At 47.6% G+C, this 14,319-nt stretch overlaps 1 protein-coding gene across 15 annotated transcripts in view; it reads right to left on the bottom strand.

Annotated features, from left to right (window-relative positions):
- Positions 1-14,319, bottom strand: part of cadps2 (Ca++-dependent secretion activator 2) — a 1,044,194-nt gene that overhangs the window by 106,118 nt on the left and 923,757 nt on the right. For all 15 annotated transcript variants that reach the window (XM_072484477.1, XM_072484475.1, XM_072484478.1 and 12 more), the window contains 2 exons: positions 10,421-10,504; positions 8,093-8,125 (listed from right to left, as the gene is read on the bottom strand). In XM_072484477.1, coding sequence (XP_072340578.1) covers positions 8,093-8,125; positions 10,421-10,504 — 117 coding nt within the window. The remainder of the gene's footprint in view (positions 1-8,092; positions 8,126-10,420; positions 10,505-14,319) is intronic.

Here is a 14,319-nt window from a genome sequence, read left to right as displayed (position 1 = left end):
TCATCTTGGGGTCGAGAAATGCCGACGCAGAGCTCGGGAGGCAGTCTATTGGTCGGGCATCAGCCAGGACATTGCCGACAGTCCTCAACTGCCCTACCTGTCAGAAGTTTCAACCAGCTCAACCCAAGGAAACGCTTCAACAGCACGAGATCGTGACCTCTCCGTGGTCCAAAGTAGGTGTAGGCCTTTTCCATGCCAAGGGGCGTGACTACGTACTCCTGGTCGACTACTTGTCAAGTTACCCAGAAGTGGTGAAACTGTCCAACCTCAAGTCGAAGGTGGTAATCAAAGCCTGGAAAGAAACGTTCGCCAGGCATGGGATTCCGCTCACGGTATTGAGCGACAACGGTCCTTGCTTTTACAGCCAGGAATGGTTTGACTTCGCACAGTCCTACAACTTCCGTCACGTAACCTCCAGTCCCCACTATCCGCAGTCAAACGAGAAGGCTGAGAAAGGGATCTATATTGTAAAGCGATTGCTGTGCAAAGCTGCAGACTCAGGCTCCGACTTCAACCTGGCGATGCTGGCATACAGGGCAACCCCACTGTCCACTGGGTTGTCTCCAGCGCAGATGCTCATGAATCGCACTCTGAGGACCACAGTTCCAGCCATCCATGTTCCAGACCTTGACCACCTCACGGTCTTACAGAAAATGCAGCAGTCACGGGCCCAACAGAAGGCCACATACGATGCTCATGCCAAGGATCTATCCGAACTGGCCCCAAGTTTTCATGTTCATGTCCAGTAACCTGAGGGCGGCTGGTCAGCCACAGCTGTTGTGATCAAACAAGTGGCCCCAAGATCGTTCCTTGTCTGCATGGCTGATGGCTCCCTCCTACGGCGTAAGAGACGGGCACTGCGAAGAGTTCCACGCCCGCTACCTGACCAAAGTGACCCGCCGCCCTTCCTCCGGATGTACCCTGCCACGACGCCACCGATCTACCAGCAATCCTGCCGGCCCATGTGACCACCGCGATCCCGCCTATCCACGTGCAGGCGGCTCCTGATCCACCTCTGCGGCGATCGACAATAATTCATCGCCCACCAGAAAGACTGAATCTGTAGACTGAACTTTTGTACATTTTGTGACTTCATCGATTTAGCCTCTGTAAATATTGTTCCGTTTGCCATATATCTGCACTATCTACACCTTCCTATGTATATACGTTCATTTAGACACCTTTTATATATAGTCAGGCATATATATATATATATACGCATGCACACTTTAGTATTTATTTATCTAAACGAAAAACAAAAGGGGGGAAGATGTCATAATATCCACTCATGTATATAATGAGATGCAGACAGGCAGTGATTGACACACAGGATGACCAGTAAGCACACAGAACAGAGCAGCCAATCACCAGACAGGACACGACCACTATAAAGCCAGAGGGCACTAGGTTTCCCGCTCTCTTGGGACCCAGCTACTGAGACAGTCAGAGGCCACGAGCTAGCAAACACAAACACCATGCGGTAGCTAGTGAGTCTGGTCAGGCTACTACAAGGTCACTAGTCAGATCAGTATAGTGTCGACCCACAGCTGAATATGTATATCAGTTCTATCGTTGAATAAAACAGTGTTGGATCTTCTCCAGTGTTAGACATCTGTTCCTAGCTTCCCTGCACCGAGTGCGGTCCACATCGAACCTACCTGCCTAACACATCAGTGAAGATCAGCCGGCTTGGGTCGCAAAGGTCGACCTGCATGGGTCCCAAAGGATGGCCGGTTGGTAAAAATGAATCCAGGGCCAAAAAGTTTGAAAAGCACTGTTATAAATCACCGATCTTATATAGTGATAGTTGGGAGTCAGATGATTTTGGAGAAGGCAAAGGCAGTTGATGAGGGCACAAGCAGCTTGGCTGATAAGCATCCAGCAGAAAATCTGCAGATTGGACCAAGTGCTTGGTTCTTAATTTTGAAGATTCAAAGTAGCAGCAAGTTCTGGCAGCCTGCCTTTCAGAAAATCCACCTGTTGTAAAAGACTTGTGCAACAATGGGTTGAAATATAATTCCGGGGTCCTGATTCCGGGCTGAATGCCAGGTCCATCAGTCTGAAGTGGTCTGTGGCCAGATTTGGGACAGATTTTCATTGAAACAGATGTGGGGGAGGGGAGGGGGTCTGATCAATGTTCTATGATAAGCCACATGTGCTACTGTCACCTTGTATGGCTGATCATGCTCCTGTTAAGTGCCTTGGGCCATTTTACCATTATAAAGTGTGAGGCGTTTTCTTACATTTCATACTCATAACATTACAACTTGCTCTAGTTACTGGAAATATTTTCCTTTTGAATACACAATTGACATGAACATGCAAAGTATTAATATTCTTTGTTCCCAAGCTTTGTCCAACACACAGTTAGGTAAAGTTTCACAATGCCTCTTTAGCGTCAGGCGCAAGTGGCCACTATTCAATTGGAAGCCGAGACAGCTAACCAATGAAGAGGGACCTTATGACCAAGTACAATCCTGTTTTTACCAGATTTGCAAACATTTTCCAGCAGGGTTGATTGAATTGTCATCAGGAGCAGATGTATTGTTGCAGTTACATACACAGCAGTAGAAGTCACTCAAAGGGAAGGTGATCACTTAAAGGTAAATGGCCAAAGACAAGGAAATATATTTGCAGATATTATATAGACCAATTCACCATGGATATACAGTTTTTAAAAATACTTTTGCAGCATGTGGATGCCACTGGCTAGGCCAGCATTTGGTGCCCATTTCTAATTGCCCTCGAGAAGATGGTGGTGAGGCACCTTTGTGAACAATTGCAGGCCAGCTGGTGCATGTACATCCACAGTTTTGTTAGGGATGGAGTTATAGGATTTTGACCCAGTGACAGTGAAGGTATGGCAATATATTTCCAAGTCAGGGTGGTGCGTGGCTTGAAGGGGAACTTCCAGGAGGAGATGGTACCATGTATCTGATGATTTGTCCTTCTGGTGGTAGAGGTCACAGGTTTGGAGAATGCTGTTGAAGACGCCTTGGTGAGTTGCTTCAGTGCACCTAGTAGATCGTTCACACTGCAGGCACTGTGCGTCGGTGGTAGAGGGAGTAAATCTTTTTGGATGGGGTGCCAATCAAGCGGGCTGCTTTGTCCTGGATGGTGTTAAGTGTTTTGAGTGCTGTTGGAGCTGCAGTCAGCCAGGCAAGTGGAGAGCATTCCATCATACTCCTGACTTGTGCCTTGTAGATGGTGGGCAGGCTTTGGGGAGTAAGGGGGCATGTTACTCATTGCAGAATTCCCAGCCTCTGACTTGCTCTTGTAGCCTTAGTATTTATATGGCTGGTTCATCTGGTCAATGGTAACACGCAGAAGGTTGACAGCACGGCCTTCAGTGATGGTGATGCCATTGAATATCGAGTGGAGATCAATATATTCAGTTTTGTTCGAGATGGTCGTTGCTTGGCACTTGTGTGGTGTGATTGTTTCTTGTCACTTATCATCCCAGATATCCGAGGAGTTGTGAAGGGTACTGAAAATTGTGCAATCATCTGGAAGTATTTCAACTTCTGACCTTATGACGGAGGGAAGGTCATGATGAAGCAGCTGAAGATGGTTGGGCCGAGAACACTACCCCAAACAACCCATGTAGCAATGTCCCGGGATGAAGATGATTGACCATCAACGACCACAGCCATCTTCCTTTTTTTTGCTAGGGCTCCTTGATGCCACACTCAGTTAAATGCTGCCTTAATGTCAAGGGTAGTCACTCTCACCTTGCCTTTCGAGTTTAGCCCTTTTGTCCATGTTTGGATCAAAATTGAGTTGAGGTCAGGAGCTGAATGGCCTTGGCAGAACACAAACTGGGCATCAATGAGCAGGGCACGGTGGTATAGTGGTCAGCACTGCTGTCTCACAGCACCAGGGACCTGGGTTTGATTCTGGCCTTGGGTAATTGTGTGTCCTACGGGTGCTCTGGTTTCCTCCCACAGTCCAAAGATGAGCAGGCTAGGTGGATTGGCCTTGCTGAATTGCCCCTTAGTGTCCAAAGATGTGTAGGTTGGGTATGGTTATGGGAGAGATTGGGGAAATGGGCTTAGCAAGGGTGCACTTTCAGAGGGTTGGTACAGACGTGATGGGCCGAATGGTCTCCTTCTGCACTGTAGGGATTGTATGTGATTATTACTGCTTATTGGGCAGCACGGTAGCACAGTCGTTAGCACAGTTGCTTCACAGCTCCAGGTTCGATTCCCGGCTTGGGTCACCGTCTGTGCGGAGTCTGCACGTTCTCCCCGTGTCTGCATGGGTTTCCAGAGTTCAAAGATGAGCAGGTTAGGTGGACTGACCATGCCAAATTGCCCTTAGTGTCCAAAACGGTTAGGTTGGGTTACAGGGATAGAATAGAGGCATGGGCTTAAGTGTGGTGCTCTTTCCAAGGGCCGGTGATGACTCGATGGGCCAAATGGCCTCCTTCTGCACTGTAAATTCTATGATCCTAAGTGCCAAGTGATTGCACTGTCAATGACACATCTCATCACTTTGCTGATGATCAAGAGTAGACTGATGGGATGGGAATTGGATTCCAGGAACTGGCAGAGACGGGACAATTGAATAAAACAGGAAGCATTCTCGCCAGTATGGGGCCAACCAGAGTTTTATTTCTCCTGCTTTTTAGTGGAGGGGACATATCTGGGTGTGGGAGGACTGCAGAATTTCAATCTGATCCGTTGGATGTGGGATCGCTTAGTTCTGTCTATTGCACGCAAATAGTCCTGTGTTGTAGCTTCATCAGGTGATAACTCATTTTTAGGCATGCCTGGTGTTGCTCCTGATCGAGTTGATTCCCGGCTTGATGATAATGGTAGAGTGGGGGATGTGCCAGCTCATCAAGTTACTAGTTGAATACAATTCTACTGCTGCTGATATGGTGTGACCAATCACTTGGCCATTTCATGATCTAGCACAGGAAGCTGTGTAGGGGCTGGTTCAGCTCAGTGGGCTAGACAGCTGGATTGTTATGCAGAACAAGGCCAGCAGCGTGGGTTCAATTCCCGTACCAGTTTATCCAAACAGTCACCGGAATGTGGCGACTAGGGGCTTTTCACAGCAAGTTCATACTTGTGACAATGGAAGATTATTATTTAAGTGCAGGACCACCTAAATCTTACTACTGCCAATGAGGAAGGCAGGATCTGCGAGTGATCTGCTGAGCCTCAAGGCACACATCATTTACTGTCACCAAGGGAATGAACACAAAATACATATGCACAGATCATTAGTTCACCAGAAAACAATGCCTTCTCCCTCTCTGAATTTCCTCTTGATGGTAAAGTAGCTGCACATCAAAGGATGGGCATTGCTGGTAGAGAGGTTCAGAGAACGTTATGTGATAGTGCTTTAGGCCACAGTACTACACACATAAACAAATACTAGTTAATTGAGCAGCTCAAAGACTTTGCTAAATGTCTCCTCTATGAGAGTATAACTTTCTCGGCTGTAAAGATGCTTATTTGTCAGAATGACCTGAAATGTCAACTCTGTTTCTCTCTCTGGAGATACTGCCTGATCTGCTGACTTTTTTCCAACATTTTCCGTGTGTATTGAAGATCTACATTATTTTGTTTTTAGATACTGCAATTTACATGTTAGCTTACAACATATTACATAACTGTCACTTCTTCATCCCCGGTGAAGTTGAACCTATAAATGGACAATTCCAAGTAGCTGGGCTTGTCCCTATCAACTTGGGCTGTGAGGTAAATATGGCTGATACTGATGTTGTTCCCTAAAGTAATTGAACCATCTGCTCCCAAACAAGGTCAAGCAAAGAGCAGCACTCAATGTGGTGCTCAGGTTCTGAACTGCAATTGCCGCAATCAAAAATGGATCACTTCCCTTATAAGGAAACAATGTCTAAAAGGCTTTTTATATCAATTACATATATAGTGGGGTGAGTGTGTTGTGCCATCCTCTTGTCAAAAACCGAAATTCACCGGAGCATCCATTAACATTGAATGAACAATGAATTACCTGTTGAATAAAGTTCTTGGACATTCTATACTAGAGTTATTAATGCTAGCAGTCTATCAGTTAAGAGAATTGTTGTGTACATGTACAGCAAGGAACTCCGGATTTATATTACTGTCCTATTTCATCCACCCCACTCCAGGCACCTGTATCACACCAGCAGGACGCTCCCACCGAATCACAATGTCTCCTTAAAGAATCCAAGAAGAAACTGCACAAGTGACAATTTTAACTTATTCCTGACTTTATCATTCAGTCAAGTCAAGACAACCCAGTCCATTGTGGGGTTTGAACATTAACCCGCAGAGACTGAGTATCTTCCTTTGTATTCAGAGAACGCTATTTGGCAACTCATGCTAAACACAGACTGAGAAGTTAACAATTATTACTCCATCAATAAGGAACTGATCAGGCATCCATTGTGCCATCCATAGTAGCCAAAAGGCGGGGGAGTGACACTCTTCCAGCAAACTCCACGATACACATTGAAGAAGAAACAATGGCTGGGTGATAAGCCTGCAACAATGGCATGACGATGACATGGACATGCAGCACCATATATGATTAATTTATGTGTGAAAATAATTCATTTTTGGATGGTAGCCCTGGTTATGCACAATCTTGCTCCACCTGAGGCCCCAGTCCTCAGGAGATTCCAGGAACTGGCAGAGACGGGACAATTGAATAAAACAGGAAGCATTCTCGCCAGTACGGGGCCAACCAGAGTAAAGCAGAGCAAAATGTGGTGCTGGGAAGCTACATACAGTTCAATGCTGGCAGGAGTGATAGCCACATTCTGATGTCCTTCAATCAGTCCACCTCAGCAAGAGTTCAATTCCAAAGCAGTTACATTGACCCTCTAGCGTGTCCAGGCAAGAAGAAGGCCTGAAAACACTTGTGGCCCTGACTTCCACCATTCGCTAGTAGTGTAAACCAAATTTTTGTCCGAGCACAGTATGCCGGGTGCTCAGAAGGCAGGACTAGATTTGGTGGGTGATGCCATCTCGCCATTCCAACAAGCGTTTGATCCTGCAGAGCATAGGAAACGGCCCATCTCCCAGTGGGAATGCCCAGTTCCGCCCAATTTCCCAGACACACTAGTTGTCTTACGTTGATTTTAACCAAAGGAAGCGCCTGACTCTAAGGAAATTTGAATTCAGCTTGTGTACCTGTAATAAAGTTAATATTATAACAAATGCAAATGGACTGATTCCAAGACAACCGCATGGTTGAAATCATTGATAGAAACTACTTAGGTTTTGTTCTTATAATATGACATCATCTGAAACCAGAACAAAAGGCTCAGCCTTGTAACACAATCTGAGATATCCATTTTTCCCTTTATAGCTCAATAATAACATATCACAGAAAGAACACTTCGGATAACAAGAGTGGTATTATACAACTGATAGACTGCAGCTTGTTGAGTAAATGAACACCGACAGCCTTCACCTCTCAATTTATCTCCTGGCAGATAGGAATATCTTTATTCCTCAGTTGGACCATCAAGCTGCAAGCAGTATTAAGGGAATGTAATTTTTAAAAAATTTATGTATTTGCTACCGCTTTTAAAACTAGGTTATTGTGGCTTTCTATTGGAGTTAATTAGAATTGAATTTCCCTGCCATCACTTCCCAAACTACAGAAAATTTGTCTATCTCTGACAAACTATTAGATAGACAATGAGATAAAGAATAATTAATATGGTAGAAACTGTTCCTGCCTCACCCCACCTCGCCAATCACCTAGCCCACGATAATTCATCTATCAATAGAGATGACTATCATCAATCCAGGTAACACCAACAGGAAAGTATACACACTTTCTTGCATCAGATCAAATGAAATCCGGATAATTATCAGCTTTACTTTTAGTCATAAAGCATGGGTAAAAAAGGCTGCGATCTTATGAAAAGTGAAGCAATAAACTGAGCAATGAAGAAAATGCCTTTTTCTCTGGTGATTTTTTGTGCTGTGCACATCCGGGTGATTTATGTTTTCCACAGTTAATGTAACATGGTCCTATTTCAAGGATGTTGAGTCAACTTCAAACACTCATTGATTTTCTGAATCAGTACTCTAAAATGAAACCGCAAGGGAGCAATACTCACAGGTACATCGACATACTTTGCAGCAGCTTTCACCTGAAGGAGAGAACACAAAGATGGGGGCACTTGGTAATATGTTCGCATACAAGTGTGAAAAGAAGTAACCTTGTGAAAAATCAGCCGACCCGTTGAGCTCCTTCTCACCAAACTGCTTTTGTTGTGCCCTTCTCGCGAGCTACAAGATTACGTTTGTTGCAAATTTGCAACTGATACCCCCCAGCAGAAATGTGAACTCAGATGCTGTTGAACCACACAAATTGTAGTTTCAAATAGAAGTGCCCCCACCCCCTCGCCACCTCCAGGATAAATAAAGCTGAGCTGTGCACCAGGAGGTTTGCCATAGTGTGTTGGACGCAAACTTCTGATCATTCCTTGATGGGCAGAAACGTCCACCTGCACTCTGAGCTGCTTTGTTAATGCTGCAATACAATCGGAATAATATTTCTATTTAACAACATACTTGGGCTTGAGTTGTTTTATTGTTGGTGGCATGGTGGCACAGTGGTCAGCACTGCTCCCTCACAGCGGCAGGGACCTGGGTTCAATTCCGGCCTTGGGTCACTGTCTGTGTTGGGTTTGCACGTTCTACCTGTGTAGGCTTCCTCCGGGTGCTCCGGTTTACTCCCACAGTCCAAAGATATGCAGGTTAGGTGGATTGGCCTTGCTAAATTACCCTTAGTGTCCAGGAATGTGTAGGTTACATTACGGGGTTATGGGGATAGGGCGGGGTGAACATGGGTAGAGTGCTCATTCGATAGGTTGGTGCAGACTCGATGGACCAAATTGCCTCCTTCTGCATTGTAGAGATTCTATGATTCATTAGTGCTCGAATGCAATGCGTCACAGGGGATGCATTGGCTGCTTCAGACTCAACCTTGGCCTCGTGTGATGTTTCAGTCAGAAGAATGGGCAGCATGGTAGCACAGTGGTTAGCGCAGTTGCTTCACAGCGCCAGGGTCCCAGATTAGATTTCCGGTTTGAGTCACTGTCTGTGCGTAGTCTGCACATTCTCTCCCTGTCTGCGTGGGTTTCCTCCGGGTGCTCCGGTTTCCTCCCAGTCCAAAGATGTTCAGGTTAGGTGCGTTGGCCATGCTAAATTTCCCTTAGTGCCCCAAAACATCAGGTGGGGTGACTGGGCTATGGGGACAGGGTGGAGGTGTGGGCTTATATTAGGGTGCTCTTTCCAAGGGTCGGTGCAGACGCGATGGGCCAAATAGCGTACTTCTGCACTGTAAATTCTATGATTCTATAAGAAACCAAGTGAAACTAAAACACTCAGGTCTGTCACTACCCTGAAGGAGCCAAGAAAGGTCAAAGTCATGGTGCCACTGGAGGAAAGGGCAAAGAGTCTGAGCTACGTTGCAATACTTGAGGAAGTGGCAGAGCGTCCAAAGCATTAGAGCTGGAAGAACTTGGCCCTTATGCTAAAATAACTCTCATCACAAACGTGTGGAACTGCACCATTGGATATAAAATTTAGAACTCCAGGGATTAAAGGAATTCACTGCTAGCTAGTACTAAATAAAGGTGGTGGTGTGGCTTCAGTGTATCCTTGCAAATATAGAAGAATTTTTAAAAAAGTTGATATAATCTCGGGATCAGCAAAGTATTAATCTGAAGGAGTTAATTTTTCAAGTGTGGCTGGAAGTGGAGGAACCTCACCCGACCCTGTCCACAGAATAAAGACTGCGTGCGGTCAGGGTGATTTCCAGATGTGCCCTGATGGGAGCAAGATTCCTCACTGCATGAGGGTTCCCTTCCAGGAGTTCATTTTAACTTGCTGAAATGGGGTAATGGCTTCAAACTAACCATCCATTAACTGAGATAGTTGGCCAGCTGAAAATTCTATGTGAGCCTACTGCTGGACAGCTAAAACAGGACTGTTGATCTGCAAATTGGATTGTGACTGCTGTTTTAGGATGGAAATGGCTGGGAACATGCTCTGTGCATTCTCTGGCTAGTTTCACCAGCGATAGAGCAGAAGAGGCCATTAAAAGGTAACTTCCAATTTATCTTTGTGGAGCCAGAGCAACCTCCTTCCAGACCGCAGACTCCTCTTTCCTACTTTGCTGCAAACTGGCAGCTTCACAACCACCCAGTATTGGGCTGGCCTGAATCAAATGACCTAAGGTTAGGAAGCCCACATGAGGTCCTGGCCTCAAAATGGCTCCCAGCCTCTCGCACCCAGAACTGGAGGGCTGCCTTTGTGCTCAGAGGACTTTATCCCTATCGAACACCATTCGATAGCTTTTCCATTCGATTAGTGGTGTTGCAGTATTTTATTCGCAGAATAACCCGAACCCTAATGCATGAGTTCCTCAGATTACTTACAGTAAACGACAGGATTGAGGAGAAGAAGGTTCCTTCATCATATCTTGACAACTTGGATAGTACACCTTCCAGTACGAACACAAACTGGTGTGGGGGGGGGGGGGGGGGGGGTAAGGGGAAAAAAAGTTAACAACCATATAATGAACTATAAATCATGTGGTACAGTGGCAAACAGATTCTTCAAATGCAGAAAGTAACTACAGCATTGTATGCCATAGCATGGGGCATGAACGAATGCTCCATCCAAACCTTTACGATTTTAATTAGTTACCAAATGGCATAAATAAAATACTTGAGGTTAAGCTTTGGAAAATGTTTGGACACTCATCAAAATTTAGCATGGAGTTACATTACTCATTCAGGAGAGATACATCCTCTTTATCTCATTTTCCTATGTGCACTTATATTATATGCATGTTTTTAACATGTTGGAATATTTTGGGTCTGCGGTTATAGAACAAGGGAGGTTCTATACGCTGCCTCTGACTGCTGAGCCACATGTCTAATATTCCTTTTTCAATTTGTATCACTTTGCTCTGCTCACTTCACCTATTCGGTTCCCCATCAAGTTTTCCTTCAATTTTCTTTTTGACTAACAATGGTGCCAGTCATAATGACGAAGAATAATAACCTGAGGCTACAGAGATTCAAGAGGAAGACTGCTTAGACTGAGATCCCGTCTTGGACAAGGCAACATTTCTTTCATCTAAATGTTGCCACAGCTGAAGATATTGGCCGGGATTGTCTGCCTCTGTTTCTGGCGAGTATGAAAGTCGGTGGAGACGGAGAATCCAACAGGAGTCCCCTAAAGGCTTTTATGCCGGTGGGATTTCCTGTGTTGATTGTCTCCACTCGCCAATGATGCAATGGGTTTCTCTATGAAAGGTTTGATGCCCTGGGCGGGATTCTCCGACCCCACGCTGGGTCAGAGAATCGCCGGGGGCTGGCGCGAATCCCGCCCCGCCGTGTCCCGAAGTCTCTGCCACCAGAGATTCGGCGGGGGCGGGAATCGCGCCGCGCCGGTCGGCGGGGGCGGCAATCATGACGTGCCGGTCGGCAGGCCCACCTCTGCCGACGGGCCCACCCCCGCCGATTCTCCGGCCCGCGATGGGCCGAAGTCCCTCTGCTGGAATGCCTGTCCTGCCAGCGTGGATTAAACCACCTTTTGAATGGGGGGACAAGGTGGCGCGGGCAGGCTCCGGGATCCTGGGGGGGGCGCGGGGCGATCTGGCCCGGGGGGGGGCACTCTTTTTCTTCCGCCTTTGCCATGGTCTTCACTATGGCAGAGGCGGAAGAGACCCCCTCCCCTGCGCATGCGCGGGGATGATGTCAGCAGCCACTGACGTCATCCCCGCGCATGCGTCGCCCGGCGAAGACCTTTCGGCCCCGGCTGGCATGGCGCCAAAGGCCTTTCCCACCAGCCGGCGGAACGCAAACCACTCCGGCGCGGGCCTAGCCCCTCAAGGTGAGCACTTGGCCCCTAAATGTGCGAAGACTTCCGCACCTTTGGGGCGGCCCGACGCCGGAGTGGTTCCCGCCACCCCATTACGCCGGAACCTCTGCCCCGCTGGGTAGGGGAGAATCCCGCCCCCTATTACCATACACAAACATATTATTAGTGGGCTTCCCGGGTGTATTGTTCCCCCCCACATAAGCAATTTCCCTCGCCCCATCTCTGGGGTTTACAACAGGTCCTGACAAAAGGGGACGTGGCGAAAAGAACCCAGCAGGGCACACAACTAAGTACATTGGCACTGCCCCAAGGCAGCAGTGTGCTCGGGGGCAGTGCTAGAGTGGTGGTGCTTCCGATGGGGGTGGGGTGGGGGGGGGCGGCGCGGTGGCAATGGGGGAAATCACCATGTCCATGGTGGAGAATCCCTTTGGTGAGAGCCGTGTAAGGGTGAGTTCCAACGGGACCGGGGGTGGGGGGAGAGAGAGAGATTCCTATGTCTGTTGGGAGGGGTGGCCTTTTTCTTATTTTTACTTTCTTAGATCGGGGTGTCCCTGATCTCTTGAATGCCAATGTCACTGGCAGGACGCAGAGTGACATTGTAGGACCCGCCTTCAGGATTTATTTGGTCCAAAATACATGGGCTACACACCGCTTTTCCTGCCTGAGTTGACGCTTGCCACATAAACAGAAAATTCCATCCATTATCTTTGACAAAAATCCTGTCCTTCACTCCAGCTGTCTCCCTCTCCTCTCTCTCATGCCATTGTTTCAGGCCGTTCCAGAACGTTCTAAACAACAGACACATTAGGGACAGATAGGGAGGTGGCAGTCTGGCAAAATGGCTGGGGTAGATGTCAGTAGAAGAGCCAAATGGTCTCCCACCATCATGCCATATTGGCAGTGACAAGAAAGTAGATAACTCGGGTGCCTGCTGGGAGGCCAATTGAGCCATGCAAGTGGCCGATTAAGGGTACTTCTTCCCTCTATCCACATTTTGCCTGCATCGAAGAGCCAGCCACTAGATGGGGAGGCTGGCAGATCAAACCTGGCAGTAACAGCACCAGCGCTGCTCAGGGACAGTTCCTGCCCACCCCAAGATACCCCAACCCAACTCTCCTCTCTTCAAGAGTGCTCAGTTACTGACACTCCCTCTCCCTGGAGCTGCAGCCTTGGTACTGAGCACCGTGAGTGGTGGTGCTGCTGAAGATGCCAAACTGCCAGCCCTCTGATTGAACTGGCAGCTATTCTATTCAATTAAAACTGATTGACTGATTTATCGTCACATGTACCGAAGTACAGTGAAAAGTATTTTTCTGCGTACACAGGCACATCCCCCTCCTTCACATAGACGCATCTCCCTCTCTCTGACACACACACACATCTCCCTCTCTCTGACACACACGCACACACATCTCCCTCTCTCTGACACACACGCACACACACATCTCCCTCTCTCTGACACACACGCACACACATCTCCCTCTCTCTGACACACACACACATCTCCCTCTCTCTGACACACACGCACACACATCTCCCTCTCTCTGACACACACGCACACACATCTCCCTCTCTCTGACACACACACATCTCCCTCTCTCTGACACACACGCACACACACATCTCCCTCTCTCTGACACACACGCACACACATCTCCCTCTCTCTGACACACACACACATCTCCCTCTCTCTGACACACACACACATCTTCCTCTCTCTGACACACACATCTCCCTCTCTCTGACACACACACACATCTCCCTCTCTCTGACACACACGCACACACATCTCCCTCTCTCTGACACACACGCACACACATCTCCCTCTCTCTGACACACACGCACACACATCTCCCTCTCTCTGACACACACATCTCCCTCTCTCTGACACACACACACATCTCCCTCTCTCTGACACACACACACACATCTCCCTCTCTCTGACACACACACACACATCTCCCTCTCTCTGACAGACACACACACACATCTCCTTCTCTCTGACACACACACACACACATCTCCCTCTCTCTGACACACACGCACATCTCCCTCTCTCTGACACACACACACACACATCTCCTTCTCTCTGACACACACACACACACATCTCCCTCTCTCTGACACACACACAATCTCCCTCTCTCTGACACACACACACACATCTCCCTCTCTCTGACACACACACACACACATCTCCCTCTCTCTGACACACACGCACACACATCTCCCTCTCTCTGACACACACACAATCTCCCTCTCTCTGACACACACACACATCTCCCTCTCTCTGACACACACACACATCTCCCTCTCTCTGACACACACGCACACACATCTCCCTCTCTCTGACACACACACACATCTCCCTCTCTCTGACACACACACAATCTCCCTCTCTCTGACACACACACACATCTCCCTCTCTCTGACACACACGCACACA

Source organism: Scyliorhinus torazame, chromosome 19 (genome assembly GCF_047496885.1).
Source record: "Scyliorhinus torazame isolate Kashiwa2021f chromosome 19, sScyTor2.1, whole genome shotgun sequence".
NCBI lineage: Eukaryota > Metazoa > Chordata > Chondrichthyes > Carcharhiniformes > Scyliorhinidae > Scyliorhinus > Scyliorhinus torazame.
The sequence above is the reverse complement of the archived record's forward strand: the minus strand, read 5'-3'. Positions and strand labels throughout refer to the sequence as shown.